Source organism: Eptatretus burgeri, chromosome 16, assembly GCF_056783735.1.
Source record: "Eptatretus burgeri isolate ZD-2024b chromosome 16, Ebu_testis_v1, whole genome shotgun sequence".
NCBI classification, from domain to species: domain Eukaryota; kingdom Metazoa; phylum Chordata; class Myxini; order Myxiniformes; family Myxinidae; genus Eptatretus; species Eptatretus burgeri.
In genome coordinates, this window is record NC_140976.1 from 58582480 (window position 1) to 58605539 (window position 23060).

The window sequence follows — 23060 nt, forward strand, 5'->3', positions numbered from 1 at the left end:
AAGGAAATGTAATGATGTTCCGATTATTATTATTATTATTATTTTTTTTTTTAAACTGAAAAACTATTTGTCAGATTAATTTCAAAGACGACGAAAATGAAGGAGATGACCGAAAATAAGGTGAGATATAAAAAAAATTACAACAGTTACAAAAAGGAACGGAAGTTATCTTCCGGATCCGAGGTGTTCCATCTTTCCCCCCCGCTCGGATAGATTCTGGTGCGCAGGCCGCACTCAGCTTTGCGCACGGATCAACTATCCGAGGCCGGTATAGGTTCGAGGTGTTCCATCTCTCCCCCCGCTCGGATAGATTCTCGTGCGCAGGCCGCGCTCAGCTTTGCGCACGGATCGACTATCCGAGGCCGGTCTCGCGTCGGCTCGCGGCCGAGCCTCGAGTAACGTGACGTGTCTTTGCCCGAACAAAACGGACGTGAACTGTCGTTTCCCGTTTAACGGATGAAGACTACTTCGATTTAGAAATAACCAGTGAATCGATGCACTCACTCTTGTCGGTACGTTTTACAGGACGAAACGTACAAGATGTGGAGACGGCGGCTCACGACGTTGGTCAAGTTCAACATGATCAACCCCAGGTGATCCTCGGGCCGTTTCTGTTCGAAGTAAAAAATTTTTTTTAATGATTATTGGACAATTATCCGCCTGGTCGTAAAATTACACAATCCTTCGATGTGTTTACACGTCATCGTTTCGTGTGACTTATGGATGGATCGTGTGGTGGTTCCTGGTGAATTGCCTACCTGTTTGAAGGTGTGTCCCTGAGCTGTTTCATGGATTCTGATTTCCTTGCTCAACGTGAAATGTTGCCCTCCATGGGCGCAGTGATTCAAACGACGTGTACACATTTAGTCTGTTTACTCTTCGGGTCTTCATTTTCACGGCTTGTGATGCAATGAGCACAAAAACAAGCTCGAATGAGCTAAGATCCTCGTCCTCTTGATGATGACGTCATAAAAACGAATATGACGTCATTGTGATGTATCCGGTTTGCGATGAATTGTCTGTGCTAATGCCTGGCTTGATTCCCGCAAACAAAATTTAAACAGCTTGCCTCGTTTCGGAGATAATGGTATAGGCGATTTCCATTAGCGGCGATATTATGACGTCAACTTTTTTTTTCTAGGAGGAATTTCCAAAATCAGAGACGGTTACTGCCTGCGCGTGGGCTTTCTGCATATACCTGGCAAGTTTCACGAAGATCCGATGAAAATTCTTGGTTGTGAAACAAAAAAATGTCAAAAAATAGGAATGACGTCATAAAAATTGATATGACGTCATAGTGATGTATCATATGTGCGGTAATTCATCTCTGCTAATGCCCTGTTCGATTCCCGCAAACAGAATTCAAAAAGCTTGCCTCGTTTCGGAGATAATTTTTTAGGCGATTTCCATTAGCGGAGATATTTTGACGTCATAACTTTTTTTCTAGGAGGAATTTTCAAAATCGGAGATGGTTACTGTCTGCGCAGGGTATTTGTACATATATATGCCAAGTTTCAGGAAGTTTCGATGAAAACTGTAGGCTGTGAAACAAAAAAGTCCACAAGAACAACAACGTGAGTAAGGCTTAGAGATCCTCCACGAGGATCTAAAAACAACCGATATTGGGGGGTCTACGGTCACAAAGAATGGGGTCTCTGATCGCCGGTCTTTTGTGGGTAACTTTGACACCGATTTGTTTTCATCATATCAGCATATTTTAACAGCTTATAGCCTGGGGTGTGTTCCATGACCACTCAGCTTGTGGAGCGCTCACCAAGCGGCTTAAGCACTCATTGGTCATGGAACACAGCTACCCCAATTAGACCCTGTTATGCTACTCATAATATTTTTAAAACGTGCATTTCATATTTTACGATTACTCCTGCTTTTCATCCTAATTCTTCAAACACCGGGGCAATACCGCTGGGCGCTCACCTGGTCGCAGCTGGATAAGAAAACCAGGTAGGCAACGGAGAAGAAGGTAAATCCCTATGGATTTTTAATGCCATGAATAAACTTTGGTACATCACAGGTGATAAAGGTTGTGGTAAAGATTCATCAAAGTTGTGTGTGTGGTTTCAAAAAAAGTAAATACATATTTTGGGGGACAACCCCCTCGTAGACCTGGTTTTTAATTTTTGGGCTTTTTTTTTTTTCTTATTGCCATGAACAAACTTTGGTGCATACATTGTGGTAAAGCTTCATCGAAATCTTGTGTGTAGTTTCAGAGAAGCTGCAAGTATTTGTGGACGGACTGACGGACGGACAATGCGCCATCCCATAAGCTCCCCGGACCACGTACCAGGTGACACCACTCCTGCTCCCCATTTCCCACCATTCCCCCCAAATTGCACATTGGTAGGTCCATAGATTATAAGATAAGCTTGGAAGGGGGCTCCTCCTTCGAACTCCATTTATTTATCTTTCTTTCCCTCTTCCTTGTACTATGTAGCACATTAGATTTGTTTGGGCAAGTTGTCTCAAGAGAATTGAATAAAACTTAAGACAATGGCTCAGACAGCATCTGCTCGAGTACCACGATAGCACTGTTTCCATGGAGACCACCATGTTGTTAAGCGGTGCCGAGCACGCCTTTCCGTTGGAGTGCTTGCTTGGGAACTTTGAATTAAGCAAGCGGTAAGCAAGCCACTTGCTAACAGAACACACCCCAGTTGTCTCCCATGTTGTGTGATGTTCAGGATGAAGTCGATGGATATTTGGTGACCTTGAGTAGGGTGAAGGAATCCGATTCTTGCGTTTGGCCCGAGAAGGAAGATGAGGCAACTGGAGAAGAGGTCCACATTGAAAAAGTTGTCAAAACCAACAATTGACAGAAAAGAGAGACTGACATTCAGTGAAAACGTTGAAGAAGTCAATATCACTTTGAATAAATCAACTCGCATGAAGCAGGCCAAACAAACATGCTAAACTCAGACACTGATCATACTGACAGCACGGGTAGAAAGACTCGAGATTCATTGTGAACTTCAATGGATTAAACGTTCCATGCACTTTGGGATCCAGACCTGTCCTTTTGCATGCTGTGTTTTTTGTTGTTAATCAATTTTTAATTTGATGCTTGTTTAAAAGGGCCTTGTAAGGTACGTGCAATTAGTTTGACAAACTCTGTTTGGACAGAGTAAAATTTCGTAGAAACAGTCACAGCCTGTTTGCTGCGATTTGTCCTCTGTTATTCTGTCCGTTCAGGAATGTGTAATCCTGGTCCAAGTGCATGTGTTAAGGAACTCATCATCATCATCATCATCATCATCATCATCATCATCATCATCATCATCATCATCACCCAAATTCTCAAGGTAACATTGGCACCTTTTTTTAATTTTTCCTCTTTACATCTCTATGTAATAAATAAATAAATAGTATCGCTGGTTATAACAATAATAATGAGAAGAAGGCATAATGTATTCAGCGTTGACTCACAGTGAGCTCCATTCTGTGTACTTTCTCATTCGTTGGCTTCAAGAAGAAATGGTGTCAAAGTTGCCCTGCCTCACCTAAGATGGATCCAAATGCTTTTCCTGATTTCCACGTTAAATATGCTGAGCTGCTACAGTCTCGGCAAACCACCCAGTGCAATGCTGGTTTGCCATTGCATTCCCAGCAGTAGCCAGAGCAGGAATTTGTTTAAAGCGTTGGCAATAACTCGCCTCCCCTTCATGAAACATCCCACGGTATCTTTAGCAACCACCAACTAATGTAAGCAGATAGGACATCCAGCTTAGGTCCATCCAAGTGCTGGCACACGTTGCGATGCAACCTACGAAGCACCAATGCAATCGTTTATAGTCAGGCCGGGAATCTAACCCAGAGTATGCAACTCAAAGGGAAGTGAACTACCTCTGCACCCTCCTCAATATGCTTACGACAAATGAATCCTCAACATGATTCATTAGCACTTCAAATAAGCAAATGGTAACACTGTTAAATGATTGTGAACATGCAACCCTTATAGGTCTGATGCAAATGTTCTGCATTCAATATCCGTGTCCTGATGAAGCTTTCCGAGATCTGGTGAGATTCTCGTCAGATTTCTCTCGCATCTCATGCGAAATCACAGGATACTTAAGTCTACCGAAGGAAATATATAAGCTATCCGAAACTGATATTGTGTTCAACAGATCTGGATGCCGGTTCAGGTATTTGTCCGGAATTGGTACGCTTGATATTGATGGGAGTGCTGGTTCTGAATCTGCTGTTGGTCACACTCTGGATCCGATAGAAGTGGCCAAGTTCCGTGTGTTGTCACGCCAATGGTGGAACGAACGAGGCAAGTTTGCAGCTCTGCATCGCCTCAACGATCTTCGTGTACCTTTTGTGCGGTGAGTGGAATTTGTTGGCATTCCGATGGTTCTTGTGTTTAAAGCTTTGTGATTTAAAAAACAAAACCAAAAAAAAAACACAAGAACGGTTGTGTTGAAAACGCATAGATAAAGGAAAGAGATGGCCTGGAGTAGGAAGGTGTTGGGAATACAGCAAATATAGAGTGCAAGTTAAACGCGTCAGACAGCAAATGCTGCTCTGAGTTGATGTCATGGTACTCCTTGTTTGAGAGAGCAGAGATGGACTGTTGCTGGGGAAACCTGCACCTCATTCGGCTTTTCCTCTTCGGTGTCAGAAAATCCTGGATGTGGGTTGCGGAGGAGGTCTTTTATCTGAGGTTTGGAGGTCTTGATAATTCAATCTGTATGATCTTTTGGTTGTTTTAAGCTCGTGTGCATCTTTACCTCCATGACCGAATGTGGATGGAGGTGAAGTATTCACCCCTGTTTGATCGTCTGTTCGTCTGTTTGTATGTAATGGACGGCTCTGGAGGCCAGAGGAGTCAACCGATTTTGATGAAACTTGACTGGTAGGTTCATACCAGGATCTAGTTGTATGCTTTTGAGCACAGTTGCTATGGACGCCACCGTTGCCTCGCAACGGGACTTTGAAATTTTTGAAAAAATCCGAAAAAAAAATCAAAAATCGGCTTCCGCGCTTTTATGCGCACTATAATCAACCTCTTTGTCAAAAAATTTCAGCCCGATCCGTCAGAAACTGTATGACTAGTATGCAATTATATAGCGACCATCCATGTCGCCTACCGGCTTGTCTGTCTTTTTGTGAGCAGGATATCTGAAAAAGTTCTGGACGGATTCGGACAAAACTTGGTGGACAGGTTGGGTGTTTTACAAGGATGAGTCGATTTGATTTCACTGGAAATTCGGATCCGGATACGAGAATAAAAAAAATGTTTTTTAAGTGATTCTTTACCATTGAGAGATGGGGACAAAGGCGATTATGTAGCACGATATCGCAAAAAGTTACGGACATACTCGGATGAAACCTGCTGGACAAGGTTGGGTGTGTGACGAGGATACATTTATTTGATTTTAGTGAAGATTTCGATCCGGATACGAGATTTTAAAATATATATTTTGAAGTGATTCTTCACCATTGAGAGATCCGGCCAAAACGATATACAGCACGATATTTCAAAAAGTTTTGGATGGAGTACGACAAAATTTGGTGGATGAGTTAATTCTATGACAAGAACATACCGATTAGATTTTGGTGAAGGCTCGGATACAGATTCAGCCTATCGGGGGATACAAAATGTAAACTGTTCAACCTGGTGGAGGGATGTGCTCTATCGAGTGTTGTTCTCGTCTTGCAACTGCTTTTGGTACTCGTGGACGTTCCTCAAGAATGAACAAACAATGCTTTAAGCAAGTTCTTGCATGTTGTATTTGTTCCACAGCTGTATTATAATAAGACTATAAGATAATATATTGTGACGTCCACGGGACTTGAACAGTCCCGCTAACGTAGAATGAGCCGAAACGATGGAGGCGGTTTATTTTTATAACCCAAAGATGGCGGTTCTAATCGCTCTACCGCAAACGGGATGAGGAAGGTGGCACGAGTCGCTTTTCACTGAGTTAATGATGTTTATTTCTCTAACCAGAAATAATAAGACTCGGCAAGAGGAGGGATCCGGGGCGATTCGACGGGATAGTGGTGTGGGTTCGGGCGTGGGGAAAACACAAAACACAAACAATTCCAATGGATATACCAATCTCAAACCCTCTAAGGCGCCAGGTACACACACACACACACACACACACACACACACACACACACACACACACACACACACACACACACACACACACACACACACACACACACACACACACACACACACACACACAAAACGTAGCTGCTCCTGGTGGTCAGGCTGGCCCGTGGTGTGGACGTAACAGTCCCTGGATTGGCGTCGGACGAGCTGGCGTCGCGCTCGTCAGGGGCAGGAGACACCGTGGTGCTGTCAACCTCCTTGTGTCGGCGCAAGTCCACTCACAGCCGCCAGGGAACCAGTTCTGGCGCCAAGTTGCGAGCAGGAGAGGGAGGCAGGTCCGCCCGCCGTTCGACCCCATACTCCGAGCCAGCAGAACCCCAGAGCCAACCAAGGTGAGGCACAAGGCTCAGCAAGGCCACGAGACACGATGAAACTAGGATCGAATCAGCGCAACAACACAACACAGCATGCTCCCAGCACAACAGCCTCCACCAGAACGGTTTCTCTTTACCGATCTTCTTCCTCCATTCGCTTTTCCCCGAACAGAGCCTTTTTATCCTCAAGTCCTCGTCACTTCCAATCGAGCCGTTTTATTGGCCCTCCGCCGTCGCCTTCCGCCAATCGTGATCACGGGGCGGAGCCATTCGCAGCACTGTCCTGTGACGTCACGGCAAGCCTCCACGGAATACCAAAAGGGGTTTACGCAGACACACTTACCCAATCCCGTATCCCCATCTAATTACGTGACAATTATCATTTCCCCCTTGAAGAAATGGACATTTACTAGACAACTTATCACCACTGAATTGATACTTATTACATCGAGATCCTGGTAAACTCGAACAGTATGGCATACCTAATTAAACATCCTAATTACCCTTTGAATGCATACCCCCCCTCAGACGTAACAATATATATATATATATATATTAAGATTTCTTTTGATTAAAAAAAAAAGAGACCTTGAACAAAAACAAAATCACTCCGTGCCCAATCCTTGTTGGTGGCCTTTATGAGAAACCAAGCAAGGTGGAAAAAAAAACATGTAGTGCGCTCCATTAGGATGATGGATAAGTACCTGATGCCTATTGCTAGGAGTATTTTTGACACCTACACATTGAACACTGATCCTTCTGTCAGCCAATGACTGCTGCTTGAGGGGGTTATCAGTTGTCCATTTCTAGTGATGCTGTAAACACTTGGCAGGTGGTCCCACAGTGATTCCAACCTAATCATTTCCAAATTGAAATTTTGCTCGTAAAGATGTCCAACCCTCAATCTCTTCTGCAGAAGACCGATTTGAGCCTCGTGCTGTCTGCAGGCTTTGGCAAGGCTGGGTGCAAGCGTTACGGGAGTGGATCCGGTGAGGGAGAGCATCGTGGTGGCAAAGACGCATGCTGCTCAAGATCCGGCTCTGAAAGACAAACTCAAGTAATACCATTTCCTGTGTAAATCCTCTCACCTATCCAAAATACGTGACTTTCAAAATGACGTCTTCCGCCACAGAACGCTTGGTGCACATGCGCAGCAACCCCCAGGAAACGTCGGCGTTCAGTGCATCATAAAGTATATTGTGTGTCTTGGATAAGCATTGTTACTTAAAATGGCTCACAAAGCTTCGAAAAGTAGCTGAATATACTTGGAAAAGTACCTGAGAGAAAGGGCTGTGCCTCTGCACAACAAAAGACTTGGAGAACTTTCTCAGCTCACCGAACGGGCATCTGTCTGTACTGCAAAACTCCAAACCATGTGGGCCGGTGCAAGGCCCGAGTGGATGGGTGTGAACTAAAGAAACCCTTGACTGATCGCTGCCAGTCAATGGACTGTGTACCTGGATTTGGTGCTTCCACACGCTGATGGGAAGGACATATCTGGGGCTTGTGAATGTACAGGGTAAGTTGAAAATTATTACATTTACCGTTAATCATGGGGGGTGGTGGGAGTCATGGGAGCTATGAATTTTATAATTAATATATTACTTGTTTGGTTGTTTGGCCACTAGAGAAATTATACTGTGTGTGTGCGTGCGTGCGTGCGTGCTCACTGCAGCCGCTAATTGGATTGACATGGAATGAAACACCTCTCATTCTCATCCACCGATGTTTCTCATATTCCTATATTTCCGTGAGTTCACGTTGCATTCAGGAACAGAACAGTTATGGGTAACCATTTTGAAATTGTCACTCTTCCATGTAAATGCTGAAACTCTGAAAGTTATGTTTGAATGACCGATTTTGTGCTCGCATCGGTAGATTAAAAGTGCCCGGTGAACCGAACCGAGTCGGTGTAAACACGCATACAGCGCATGTGCAAAAGGCCTCATTGAGCATCCATACGTCATTTTGAAAGTCACGTAATAATTTATATGTAGACCCACGGGAATGCTGTTTTAATGTTGTGCTATGAGCACTCGTCTAAAAGCCCTTCCCCTTCCAAGGTATTTATGTGCAGCTGTGGAGGACCTGCTACCAGAACACAGCGAATCATTTGATGGAGTTGTGGCTTCAGAGGTGCTGGAGCATGTTGTACAAAAGCAGGCTTTTCTGGACTGCTGTGGAGGTTTGCTGAAGGTTTGTATGGGGCTGATGTCATGAATATTTGATGGACATTTGTAAAAAATAAAAATAAAATTATAATAATCATGTGCAGATGATTTCAAGGCTGGGTAATGAATATAATATGACAACTCTGATGTAAACACAACTTAAACAAACAAACAAACAAGGCTCTTCTTTGAGTCCTGAGTAATTCGGTACCACAGTTTAGGCACAACACAAATCCATTTGTGTCATCTCAGGATCTCTTGGTATGATATAACTCCCCTTCCTTGTTATCTCCGTATCACCAGCCAGGTGGCTCCCTGTTTGTGACAACTCTAAGCCGGAGCTCTGCTGCCTACACCCTGGCAATAGTAGCTGCAGAAAGATTGCTACAGATCGTACCGACTGGGACACATGACTGGAATCTATTCATCACCCCAAAGGAACTTTGTTACATGTTAGAGGAGGGTGAGAATTTTTTTTTTCTTTCTGCAAAAATTTGGCTTGAATAAAATTTCTTTGAAATAGGACAAAACGTCTTGTCAACAAGTCTTATATATCTTGTATATACATACATAAAATTTGACTTCTCCCATGCTCTTCTTGCTGAAGAAGCTGCACAAAGCAACCATGAAAGGCAACACAAGGTAAGCCATTTGTTGTTTCAAACCCTTCCCAGAGTTCCTACACAGCTGTAAAGGCGTTCACAAATGGTACACACATGAGAATCCCAATGCCACACACCCCCTCAGCTGCTGGACTGGTTTCATCGCTTGTTGGTGAATCATCAGTGACAGCGCACACAGAAATGCATGCCGAGGCTCCCAAGCATATTCCATGTGTAAATGTCAAAAGCAGTGGAGGAACTCCAGGAAGGGTTTGAAACGGCAAAGGGCTTACCTTTTGTTGGCATTTTGTATGCACTGTATGCTGTCGAGATGTCCAAGGGTGTGTTCTGTTACCAAGCAGCGAGCTTACAGCGCTTGCCAACCCAGCCGTTCCTTATCAACGGTTTAAAATTGAGTGCTTACTTGAATGCTTAAGCCACTTGGTGAGCACTCTACAAGGTAATTGATAACTGAACACACCCCAGATTCATAACATGGTGACGACGATAAACATGTGACTAATGTGACTTATTTCGGTCATATCGATTTAAATAGTCCCTCAGGCGGCAGATTTTGAATATCACAGAAAGCTCAGATTTGGTCTTATTTGCTCTTATCTTATTGAAGTGACAGGTTTCATTTGCTCTCTCCCACATGTCTCTCTATAGTCTATAAGCTTGGTGTTGGCTTAGCGGCTCGGGTGGCTGGCTTAGGACCCTAGGGTCCTGAGTTATAGCCCTGTTGACTGCTGAATTAACACCAGGTGGGGTTGACTCAGCCTGTCATCCTTCCAAGGTCGGCAAATTGAGTACCAGTGTACTGGTAGAGGGGCACAGCATCAGCAGCACAGCTGCGCTTCCAAGAAATGATATCTACCCGCATGAACAGAGAACAAGTCTCTCTGTACATATATATATATATATATATATATATATATATATATATATATATATATATATATATATATATATCCTCCCTCCCATCCTCAGGCTTGAGATCCTAGGGTCCTGAGTTCAAATCCCGCTCAGCTAATGAATTAATACCAGGTGCGGTTAACTCGGCCTGTCATCCTTCCAAGGTCGTCAAAATGAGTGCCAGCATGCTGATATACTGTGGCGGAGTGGCGACCCGTCCAGGATTGTGCCCAATAGCCAAGGAGACTGCTTAAGCAAGAACAACGCTCTGCACAGAGTATGGTCCCAATTTCCTCTCCTCCTCCTCCTCCTCCTCCTCCTCCTCCTCCTCCTCCTCCTCCTCTTCCCAACCTCTCCTCACGGTATTCCCGTAACGAAGCGATGGGTGGTATTTGCTCATGTTGTGCACAAAATGACTTTCTGTACCATTGCTGACAACAAAAATAACAAGACAGGGCATTTAACAATACAGAGCCTCTCCATGGTATTTGTTTTGGTGAACCATTTAACACGCCAGGGATGTTTTGAATGTGTCCTACACTTATGGATTATAAAATGCATACAAATGTACAAAATTGACCCCCAAATAGTTACACTGATTGAGAAAGCAATGATGCTCTGGAACACAACTCTGATACCACTTTACGTGGAAGGAAAAATTGAACTCCCAGGAGTAAAGATAAGACGTGGTATCTTCCAAGGTGACAGTCTTTCCCCCCTCCTGCTTTGTCTGTCTCTGGACCCACTGAGTAACCTCATCAATGAACAAGGACACATACTGAATCTGACATGCAACAGAAAAACGACTAAAGAAACTAGAAAGGTGACACACCTACTGGACATGGACGATCTGAAACTCTTCACCCCAAATGATAAGAAATTGGCAGATCAACTGAAACTAGTAAATCAGTACTCAGAAGAGATTCGAATGGAGTTGGTCTTGACAAATGTGCCAAATGCACATTTGTACAAGGAAAAAACAAAAAGAACAGACAACATCTCAATCGATGAAAGCACAACAATACAGGAAATATAAAATGAAACATCCCACAAATACTTAGGAAAAGAAGAAGGCCCCCAGGTACAACACAAAACAACGTGTAAGATAACCAGCAAAGTGTATTGATGCAGTATAAGTTATTCTGAAGTCATCCCTCTCCCCAAGAAACAAAACCAAAGGTATAAACCAACTTGCAGTATAGTGGGGCAACTTAGCTAAATATAGCATAACAATTGTGCATTTTGTGAGGAAAGCACCAAATTTGGCACACTAGTAGCCTATCATATTATGAACAGATTTGGATATTGGGCCATCTCAAATTCAGCCGCTGATGGCTGTGGCAGCCATTTTCCACTGCCATCAAAAATTTTGAGATGGCCCAATATCCAAATCTGTTCATAATATGATAGGCTACCGGTGTGCCAAATTTGGTGCTTTCCTCATAAAATGCACAATCGTTATGCTAAGTTGCCCCACTAGTACCCGGTATTCCAATATAGCTGTACAATTATAAACTGGCCACAATTGGAGATCAGCAATCTCGACAACAAAACAAGGAAACTTCCAACTATTCACAAGATGTTCGACAAAAACCAATGCATACCGAGGTTGTACTTTCCGAGGTGAGAGGGAGGAGGTGGTTTGATGGAGCTTCACCAAGTGCACAGAACATCGTGTGTTGGACTTGTGGAGTATGTAAAAAGCTCAACAGACTATCACATGAGATTTGTACACGAGCATGAAAACAACAAACGAGAAAAGTAATCCTTAATCCATTTAGCAACAAACTTCCAAAAACAGGTGCAAAGACAGATACGACACAGGAAAACGAAACAGAAACAAACACAGCCCCAATGATTGCAAAGAAAAAAAAAAAAAAGGAAAAATACAAAAAGAAATATCAGCAGATTAACTCTGCCAAATGGGAGAATGACAAAAGAGCAAGAAGATTTAAAAAAAAAAAGAGCTTCACAGGACAGGGAGACAAGGCAGGCTCTTTGGAGTGCTTAAGAAGAGGTCAAATTCATTGGGATGGTGAACGAGTCATCATCAATGCCCAAGACCAAGGATATTACACAAATGCCTTAAAGAAAATGGCAGGATTGAGTCAATCAGACAAATGCAGGTTTTGTCAGGAAGAAACAGAGTTGCAGTCACCTCCTTTCGGGATGTAAAAAAAAACTCATGTCAGAACAGCACACAGAAAGACATGACAGTATCTGCAGAGTAATCCGCCGGCACAGCTGCAAACATTTCAGCATCCCGGTCCCAGGACAATCATGGAAACACAAACCAAATCCGATCCTCAAAAATGAACAAGTAATGCCCACGCGTGAGAAGATGAACCCATCAAGTGTGGATATTGCAAACAAAATATTGCGTCTGGACACGGTTCTCAAACACAAAAAGGAAAAGTCGGCATTGTTGATCGAGATTTCAGTTCCCAATGACTTTGGACTAAATGACACAGAAATCAGGAAAATGACCAAATACCAGGATCTGAAAAATGAGGTCAAGAGGATGTGGGAAGTGAAAACAGCCGTTTTTGCAGCCATTTTTCCCTGCTGAGCAGGGGTTAGCTTTTTGCAGGCTCCATGCAATCATGGTTCCCTTCTTGAGGCAATGTTTTATGGCCGATGCCCTTCCTGACGCCAACCCTGGTCGCCTCTTACGCCACTCAGGGATATGGTACACCTATTCTAACCGGGGCATACACCGGGACCAGTGCACTGGTACTCATTTCGTCGACCTCGGAAGGATGACAGGCTGAGTCGACCCCCGGTGTTAATTCAGTGGCCAACGGGGCTCGAACTCAGGACCCTAGGATCCCAAGTCAGCCAGCCTAACCACGAAGCCAACACCAGGCTTGATGTGGGAAGTGAAGAAAGCTGAAATTGTACCAGTGATAGTTGGAGCTACAGCAATGATAAAGAAAACACTTACTGAGAACTTAAAAATCATTACGGGGAATATCACTACAAACGAGCTACAGAGTGGAGGCTGTCAGAGGTTCAGTGAAGATTCTGAAAAGAGCCCTAGGAACGAAGCTATGAGAACGAAGTTTCACAGTTTGGTTCATGATTCACGATCCTTTACCAAAAATAGGAGGTGGAGATTTTGAGTTCTGGGAGAACTTACTCCCACCTCTTGAAACCTGCAAATGAAGAAAACAACCAGCCTCCCCAGGGTATTTGTTTTGGTGAACCATCTAACACATCAGGGATGCTACATTAAAGCTTATTTGTGTGGGACGCGCGCGTATATATTGTTATGTCAGATATATTGTTGCGGACCGGATATCGGCGACAAGCACGACCGCGAGATGGAGCTGCAGAGTCGACTCCACCGAACACCCGGAATCTAGATCGCACCTTTCGGAAAACTCCGACAAGTACGGGTCCCTTACCGGACCGTGAATCGTCAATAATTACACCACGTGGTACAGGGTTATTTGACAATCTTCAAAATAACTAGAAATCCACGTGGCGAGTTACCGAGTAGTCACACCCTTGACGGCACCCGTACGAGTCGAGCCGTTAGCGTGCTCGACCCGTGCGCAACCCGAGCGGACGGTCACCGAAGTTCCGTCGGTCCAGTCTTGCATTTACCGCGGCAACAGCCTTTATAATTCACCAACACGCGTCACGCTAAGCTAATGGAGGAAACACAGCAACGAACTAATACATTTAACACATGGGTTTACTTATAATGGGGAAAAGGGGGAAGCACACAAGAAGCAGAGTTATCACGACTAATGAGATGCAAGTATGTACAGCAAAGAGCACTTATACAATTCTGACTTACAGACGGGCACACACACAGACACACACCCAAAATAAACGGACCCAAAGTGGTCTTTATTATCCCTTCGGCTTGGAGGGAAGACGAGCTGAGGGACGAGAAAATAGCAGGCTACCTGGCCGCACCGTGCGGCTCGACGTCCACACCTTCCCAGAGCACTAGTCGGCCAAGAAGAAACAAGGACAGCTAGACGCAGACCACACCAGCCACAAGACGAGCCGAGAACCAGAGCATGCCAGCGACGACATGCCTTTCACCCAGCCTCGAGAGATGCATCTTCCCCTCCGAGCTCCAGCAGATTCTGATGCTCTGGCAGATTCCCTCGCTCTTTCGCTCTCTTGATTCTCTCGCTCGACGTCCCTTTTATCGCTCTCGGGCGCCGTTCGCTCCTCATGACCCGCTCTCGGGCGCGGTTCGCTCAGGCGTGGCTCGCTCTCGGGCACGATCCAAGCGAACCGATTCATGACCATATTTGGGAATGGAATTCAGTCCGCCCATCATTGGGTGGGACACGACGCACTCCCTTACTTGGCGCACAGCCAAGCGAATCGGTTCATGCCCATATTTGGGAATGGAATTCCATCCCCGAACAAATTCCGAACACACCCGCATTCCAGCCAGCGCGCGGAGCATGCTGGGAGCAGAGGGTTATCGTTGTTGTAGTTGGAGATGTAGGAGCCATAGTTGTTGTTGTAGTTTTGAGGATTTAAAAATAAAAGAAAACCCTGACTATCAAAGTAACTTCACAGCGCATGGACATTTAATTACCCATTAGACACAGGTAGGGAGCCCTAACTAAAAACACATACTTACCGATATAACCGGTCTATAGGACCTGTATGTTTGTGTGCACAAAGCTTCCAGATTCGCAACAATATGACGTTTCAGATTTTTCAGACAAGGATTTCGATTCAACCAATTATCGCTGGAAAACTACGTCACTGGTGTTATCGTATCACCCTATACACCTCATGGGGAGTTGATGACATGTGCCAAGTTTCAAAAAAAAAATTGTTGATCGGTTTCAGAGATGTCAATTTTTTTTCCTTTAATCCAATATGGCTGCCAAACAATGTGACATGACATCAGAATCAGCAATAAGATACTCTTCCTGGGGAGTCCCTCCTATCTTTAAAGTTTTGCATCGATTGGCCAAGCGGTCGCAGAGAAAAACATTTTTAAAGCGAAAATATGCAGACATGAACATGCACACAAACACAGACAGGGGCGTTGCAATAGTATTGCAACCCCTTCGGGATGTGACTGATGAGGATAAAGTTGATGCTGTCTCTGAGGACACTTACAAGCCAGCCTTGCTCAACCCTGGAGAGAGTATGAGGCTCAATTCACTCGTCTACACTTGTGATTGAGAGTTGGACATCTTTATGACCAAAATTGCAATCCGTAATTGTTTATGTTGGAATCACTGCAGAAGCACTTGATAAGTCACTGTTTGTCACACATGAATATTGTTACAGTCAGTACCTATTGCTAAGGGTACTAGTTTTACTGGAACCAAAGCCCAAACAATGGAGCGACGCCCCATTCATTTTCAATGCGTTCCTACAATTTGTGTTTTTGAAGCAAGGAAGGTGACCGCTTTTGCTGATTCGTTCGCTGCAAAATGTGAAATCCTAAAGTCAATATTGCATCACTTAATCCCTGCTCCATCCATCTGTCGCCTTTCCATTTCATATGATAAAAAGTTAATGCTGAATGCACCCCACTTTTCCACAATCTTGCTAACATACAATATTGAATTATTAATATTCACATTTTGAACATCATTGTTGCATTGGCCAGGCAAGCAGCTCTCACCTTGTCACTTGTATCGAGCCGCCCATCCATTTGGAACAAGGACGTGCATCGCTTGATGTTCCAAAATAAGGTGGTCCTCATCGATGGATCCCTCTGCCTCTTAAATTATTGTTGTCAATCTCTTAAAACTACATTTATTACATCTTTTTGTAGCTTTTCTCAACATTTTTTTCACTATTTCTTTTTTGAACGGCACTTTGATATTTGGTTTAAAAATGAAGAGCGCCACACAAAATTCAAATTGATTGAATGAAGATGCTTTCATGCTTTTGGGATGATGATTTAGTCTTTAACGGCCACAATTATTCCTACCTCGTGGGGTTGACCGGAGAAAGTTTTTTTTTTGGGGGGTTTTTTTGGCCTGAGTGTTTCATGAACCGGCTGGCCCGGCCTGACATTCGACTATGTGGGTGAGAGCAGGAATTTGGAATTTATTCAGGGTGCTGGTGATAAACTGCCTACTCTTTGTGAATTTATTCAGGATGAATCACCCTGCCTGCGAAACACCAAGGTGACAGTTTATAGCTGAGCCCAGATTCAAACCCAAGCGAGGGCAACACAGAGAATGTTCATACCTCTCTGGCCTTGATTCTCATGCCAATGACTATATATATATATATATATATATATATATATATATATATATATATATATATATATATATATATATATATATATATATATATATATATGTATGTATATATATATATATATATGTATGTATATATATATATATATATATATATATATATATATATATATATATATATATATATATGATTTTTTTTTTTAACAAATGCAAGAAAAGACTGATTGGTCTCATCATGCCTGTGTTTCATCCACAAACCCAAATTTTAGCTGAAGCCATTTAGTCACCCTATGAGTAGAGACCGACATTCGAAACCCAATTGTAGAGAAAAGAAATCCACATCCGATATTATTTAAGTTCTCAACATATCATTTGCTTGCCTTGCATATCACATTTTATCCATTGGCGATTCTGTTAGCAATGACGTCGCCATTACAAGCGGAGTCACCAGGAGTCTATGAAATAATACAATTGGTCTCATGAAGTAGAAAACATTTCTGCAGCAAGATTGTACTAAGGGTTGTCTGACCAAGCCGCATGTGTGCCATCTCTGCAGGGGGACTGCAGGTTCAGGAACTGCGTGGCATGCTGTACAACCCAGCAAGCTGCGTATGGAGCTGGGTTACACCCACGGATGTCAATTATGCACTGCAAGCCATCAAGCACAACCTGAAGTCGACACCAGTTTGATCCATATCAGCATTGAGGTGAAAGGGTTGCTACCTCACCTAAGCTTGAACAGGCATTGCCCTGCGTCAGATCGATAATGGTTTTGAACACCAATCCCTGTACCAATTACAGTGCAGAGAAGCTTGGTGTAAGGATTGCAATCGCCTCTTAGAGCTGTAGTCACTTTTTCAGATTCTTCAAAAGATATACAATGAATAATGTATTAAAGCAGAGTTTGATAGTTTGCTGAGATAAACTCTTTCGTGATATAGCTGGAAGGACCATATGTTGGATACTTGGTCTGGTGCCAATGCTCGAGGGTTTTGTGGTTCAACGCACTGCTGGCTGGAACTGTCTGCATCGCAAGATCGACGCCAAAATTGATGTCAGTTGGTACCACCTGTTGAAGTGAGGGGAGGCTTGATTTGATTTTTTAAAAGTTTTCTTGAAAGCAAATTGGTTCACAGCAAATAATGTGGACTTGTTCATTATGTGTTGTTGAATTTTGCAATTTATGCTTTCATTCAAGCACTCTGATGTCATGAGAAATGTATCTTTGAAAAAAGAACTTATCATACAAAATACTGGTTTCTTTTGTTTGTTTGTTTGTTTTCCATGCAAAGCAATTTTAATTCATGAATAAGCCACTTGGCTTGTGAAAATTTTCTATCACGTTCACTTGGTACTTAAGTAATCCAGTTACTAAACCTGTTCTTGGGGGGGGGGGGGAATGCCAGGGACATAGAAAAGGCCCCTTTATATGGTATGTGCCATGTGCCAAACGATAGAAAAGTAGTGCATTGCATAGTTTGCAGAAAATGCCAGATGATAGAAAATAAGGCACATTAAAAAAACTCTCGTGTGCACGCTGTACTAGCCTTATGTTCTGAGGAGGAAACAAAGAATGCTCTTGAAAAATTAATATAAAGGGGCGCCAATTTTTTTCAACAAATTAATCACACGCATGCACATTATCTTATGTGTTTTCGTTTTCAAGGAACACAAAAAAAAACTTTACGTACTAACGGGTTTTAACTGAAATATGTAGGGCACCCCTTTATGTGAACTTTTGTTGGGCTCCGATCCATCACATCAATAGAACAAGCAATTGAACAAAACATTCACCTGCAGGAACTTGTTTCAACATTTGGGAAAGTGAAAGCACAGGAAGTGAAATTCTAATTCCTAATCATCAACTTTGTTGCAGGAACACATAGTATGACATCACGTGATCCACATTGCACATTACAATGGGCATTTCTTTCAGTGCAAACAGGTAGTGGACAGAAAAGTGGAAACAACAATGTAAAGTCACTTAATCGGGCGTTGGGCTCCCACGCGTGGCCAGTACGGCCTGTATGCGCCGTGGGATAGAGTCCATCAGCATCTGGAATTCTGCAGGAGGGATGCCGGCCGCACCGTCCTTCCACGAGAAAGTCAATTAACTCGCACGTCTTTGATGGAGGTGGAAAACATTGTCTCAGGTGTCGTCCCAGAATATACCAAAAATGCTCGATTGGGTTCTGATCTGGTGACCAAAAAGGCCATGACATAGATAAGATCGGTGTCATGCTCATCAAATCATCGGGCGACCACATGTGCTCTGGATGGGGGCGTTGGTGGGGAAGGGGGGGCGGGGGAGGGGTTATTGCCTCGGCCTTTATTTTTAAAAATGAAAAAAGTAAATAAAAAAACACCAACAAATCAAAGAAGAATAAAACCAAAATCAGCTCAAATAATAAATCAAATTATTCCACAGTCCTGCTAACCCCCATGTGGTCCATCCCCTGCTCCCGGAGGGGGAACAAAAGTGAGGGTTGTGGTGGCTACACGGTGGGGGGGGGATATCTTTTTATGTTGAAGGCTCCAGTCACAGACTAAATAGTCCTCGTCTCGGCCAGACCTTAAATAAAGAAAAATAAAAGAGAGAATATAAAGTGAGGGGTGAAAATGAGTGAGTAAGAAAAGTGTGTGATATTTGTTTGCAAGAAAGAGATATTAAAGCTGGCCCGGTCGTTATAGTTTGAGTGAGACAGAAAGTAAGACCAGCAATCCTGACACGGAGAGTGTAAGATGGTTCCGGGCACCACTTTAACGCTCCTAAGTCAGAACGGTAGTACGACCCTGAGCGGTTGCTGTCGCCAACCCACTACCAAAAACACCCCCTCGATTTCATGTCTGGGGGAACTCCACCCCCTCCCTCCACAAATATATATATATTTTTTGTTGTTGTTTACAGACATACATATATATATATATATATATATATATATATATATATATATATATATATATATATATATATATATATATATATATATATATATATATATATATATATATATACACACACACACACATACTGTTGCGGTTCTTGGAACCGTACGCATGCAACATCCAATTGTCCTGAGTCAGTTATTTCATTAATATACGTGTAGTTAGATCCCTTCCTTGTGTAGTGGGAAGAGACGGGGATGCGTTGCGATGGGCTTTAGTTAGGTTATTAAATCATTTTTCCCTTTTATTTTATCCCCACTCCATTTCATCTCTGAGGAAAAATCCACGACAACCCACGGTACCCTCTGCCAGCTCGCACCCTCGTCTCGCTTACCATAGCGTACCACCGACTACCCACTGTATCCCGAGTCTCGTTTTCTGAGGCAGAATCCCGAAGTTCCCTCTGAAAGCCGCATCAGCTTCCACCTTCCCAAACCCAGACACGCGCGGCGTGGGTGGGCCAGACCAGCGTCTGGCCGAAACCCCGCCCAGAAAGGTGGACCACATGAAGGCCCGGTCCAATCGGGATCCTCGGATCGGATGATGACGTCGGCTTCGCCATGGCTCCTCCCCGAGCACCAAGCTCTATAAAGCACGGACCTCCGAGTTGGAAGTCATCGTTGTCATTGGAATTGTGAAGAAGTTGGGGAGGTTGGAGGAGAGAAGTTGGTTTTGCGGGTTGTTGGAGAGGTTGAAGAGAATTGTTGTGAAAGTGTTCCTGCTGCCTGGCTCTGCCTACATCTCGCCTCGACGGCCCGCCTACTGTACTGATCCTCGCCCACACAACCTCGACCAAGCCTCTAATATGGTCCTGCCTACTACTCATCTCTCGCCTCTTTGGACTCCGCCAGCCATGATTACCACACGTGCGGCTGTGGACCGAACTGCGCAGCTTTTGTTGGGTGCCGCACCATGGAGCGTCCCTTCCCTCAATGCTCAGGTACCAAAAACTGGGACCTCAACTCCCTCCCTGGCTGCAAAAGTCCTTTGCTTTTCATTGAGTTTACTTCGTCTGAGTGTTTTGGCACCTGTCCGTTAGATAAGCCTGTATAAGATCTTCATTGTTGTAATTGTTGCTTTTATTAATCTCACGTCAAGTCTGCACTGTATCCGCTTTTGTAAGTTGCTTGTAAATTGTCGCACCACACCTCTCTCATCTTCCCCAGCATAACATACCTAATAAACCTTTTTGCTGTGCCACATGCTTTTCCCCGCTTATTATTGTAAATAAATAATTGTAGAAATGTTCCCAGCTCGTCTTTGTCTTTTCCTCCATTGGTCCAGCATGGTTCGAATCTGAGTTTAGCCCGGTCTTTATTCCCGATAATCCGTTCCTTCAAGCCGGTACGTCCTTGGCAGTGCCGCTCTACTGCATCCAATCTGGAAAGGTAGTCAGTAGTTGGTAGTGATCCGGTTCGGGAAAGGCGTACCGAGAGTGTGGTTCCCCGGTAGTTGAAACTGTGTGGTTAATAAGGTAACTTGATTCTGGACAGGAGGACCCGACGCCACACGGTTGAGGTATTGGTGTCCACGGTCGGTTAAGCGACCCGCCGCGTCACGGAATTATCTGTGAGCAACGGCCTACAATTCCGGGGAGTCTGGTGGAAATCGACGTAGTTTCCCCCACCTAGTGGTCGTTCTCTCCGCCAGACCCCTGGCCTGCAACAATATATATATATATATATATATATATATATATATATATATACATACATATATATTGTTGTGGAAATGGCCCTTAGTGTGTTATTAAATAGAGGATTAGCCCAGATCCCCCATTAAATGCATGTTTAGCCAGGTTGTTTGGTGAATGGCCGCTACATGTGTGTCGGGAGGTGTAAGAGGCTGTTCATTGTTCATACATTGGTGGTGGACCGAGAGGTTCTTCTTCCTTCCTCTCTCTGGACAATAGTCCCCGCCCAGCGCTGAGAGGGGGAGTGGCCTAGAGAAGGAAGTGAAACTGAAGGGAGGAGCCAGTGGGCTTCGAGGTGAGCGAGCGAAGGAAAGGCAGTGGTGGATCTGCCGGGAGAGAAACTGAACCTGAGCGCTCAGAGTCTGCCATTTTTGGCAGTAAGAGAGGCTGCCTGCACGTCGAGTCTGCCTTTTTGGCCGTGGGAGAGGCTTCCTGCACGTCGAGTTGGCGATCGACTCTTATGAGGAGGTCCTCGACATGTTTGTCGATCCGCCTGCGGAGACCAACACCTCGATTTGGCCTGGTCTGGTGAACAGGCCAGGCCTGGACTTGTATGCTGGGCCTTGTGAGAGGTCAGCTGAAATCCACCATCGACCTGACGGTCTTGTGCCGTCGACATTACGTGGGGTGAGAACACGCTGAGGAGGGCGTGCACAAGCGGTACCTTGAGAAGAAAGAGTACGACGCCGCCATCTTGCCACACGGCGTGCTCGAGCTTGGGTGCTCAAATCCGTGGACATCGACTTGTCATGAGCCACATTCATGCTTTTGACCCTTTCCTCTCGTCCATGAAACAGCACCAAGTACTCTGTGTCTTGTCTGCATGCTGTCCGTGTCTTGTCTGCATGTCGTTTAAGGTTTATCTCATTAGGGTCCCCTTCGAAACCCATAATCCATACCTCCCTAGTTAAGAAAGGGTTATAGATTAATTATAACATTGTCGTGAATGCTTTGCTTGTGTTGTGTTTCCCCGATGTGTCCCCCAATAAATCTGGCTGATTCGTATGAAGTTGCCGCTTTGAATTAATTTGTGCCGCGCCAAGGAACGATCCGCTCAATTTGGATATAAAAACCAAAATGGTTACAGACTGACAGAATTCGCTGGGTCTCTGACAAAACCAGTCTGTAACCGGGGTCAATTTCCCCAACTTTTAAGGTCCAGGAGTACGTTGGTATCGCGATTCGAGACGCGTGACCCGAGAATTGTGCCGAACCAGCCGGCGTTCTAACCCCGGAGACGGCGGTGGTTTGGGTGGCGCCGAATCTGTAACATTTGGCTGTCGAGAGTAGGGTGCGAAAACCCAAACTGGTTACGGACAGTGATTGACACACTCGTCCGAATTTCCCGCCACCGCCGAATCCTTAACAATATACATATATACGAGGTGTGTTCAAAAAGTATCCAACCTTAATTTTTCGTGCGTAAACAAATGAAGCTGGGGAGGTGTGGTTTGGTGCACGTATGTAGGCGATCCTAATCCGTATGCGTGAATATTTTCCCGCCTGCAGAAGCTGTCAGTTGCCGACAGACCGCCGATGAGTGAGGAAGTGTAAGTGAGTGCCATCGGATTTTCGTTTTTGACAAAATGACAGATCACTGTGGTCTCATTGCCAGTGATCACTGTGTTGAAGAAGTTGGGATTGCTGTTCACAGTCTCCAGCATGTCCTGTGCGATCTCCAAACGGAGTTGCTTCTGCTCGATCGTTAGCAGCTTTGGCACGACCTTCGCTGAGATTCTCCTTAAGCCCAAATCCTCAGTCACAATGGAATGAACGGATCCAATGCTGATGCCCGCCTCGTCTGCAAGTTCTCTGATCGTTATTCGACGATCCTGCATCAGCAGGATCCTCACTTGGTCAATGACGATCTCATTTCGGGGTGTTGAGGGCCTACCAGAACATGCTTCACTTTCCACTGATGTGCGACCATCTTTGAAGTGGTTGTACCACTCTTTTATCTGTGTGGTGCCCATTGCTTCGTTCCCGAAGGCCTATTGAATCTTGCGGATCGTTTCCACTTGGGAATCGCCAAGCTTAGCACAAAATTTGATTCAGTAGTGTTGTTCAA

At 44.3% G+C, this 23060-nt stretch overlaps 2 protein-coding genes across 13 annotated transcripts in view; one reads left to right on the forward strand and one right to left on the reverse strand.

The window, feature by feature from the left end:
- Positions 1-611, reverse strand: part of DOP1A (DOP1 leucine zipper like protein A) — an 87110-nt gene extending 86499 nt beyond the window's left edge. For all 4 annotated transcript variants that reach the window (XR_015052329.1, XM_085859350.1, XM_085859349.1 and 1 more), the window contains exon 1: positions 505-611. The gene's annotated coding sequence lies outside the window, so the exon portion shown is untranslated. The remainder of the gene's footprint in view (positions 1-504) is intronic.
- Positions 176-23060, forward strand: part of COQ3 (coenzyme Q3, methyltransferase) — a 28264-nt gene continuing 5379 nt past the window's right edge. The window contains exons 1-10 of one of the 9 annotated variants that reach the window (XM_085859353.1): positions 177-593; positions 3208-3317; positions 4140-4340; positions 4579-4678; positions 7404-7513; positions 8520-8652; positions 8931-9090; positions 10309-10421; positions 16910-17060; positions 17295-17609. In XM_085859353.1, the coding sequence (XP_085715479.1) occupies positions 495-593; positions 3208-3317; positions 4140-4340; positions 4579-4678; positions 7404-7513; positions 8520-8652; positions 8931-9090; positions 10309-10421; positions 16910-17026 (1143 nt within the window). In that variant the 5' untranslated portion in view covers positions 177-494 and the 3' untranslated portion in view covers positions 17027-17060; positions 17295-17609. Of the gene's footprint in view, positions 594-3207; positions 3318-4139; positions 4341-4578; positions 4679-7403; positions 7514-8519; positions 8653-8930; positions 9091-10308; positions 10422-16909; positions 17610-23060 lie in introns of those variants that run through there. The other 8 variants (XM_085859352.1, XM_085859355.1, XR_015052330.1 and 5 more) reach the window with 8 other exon arrangements.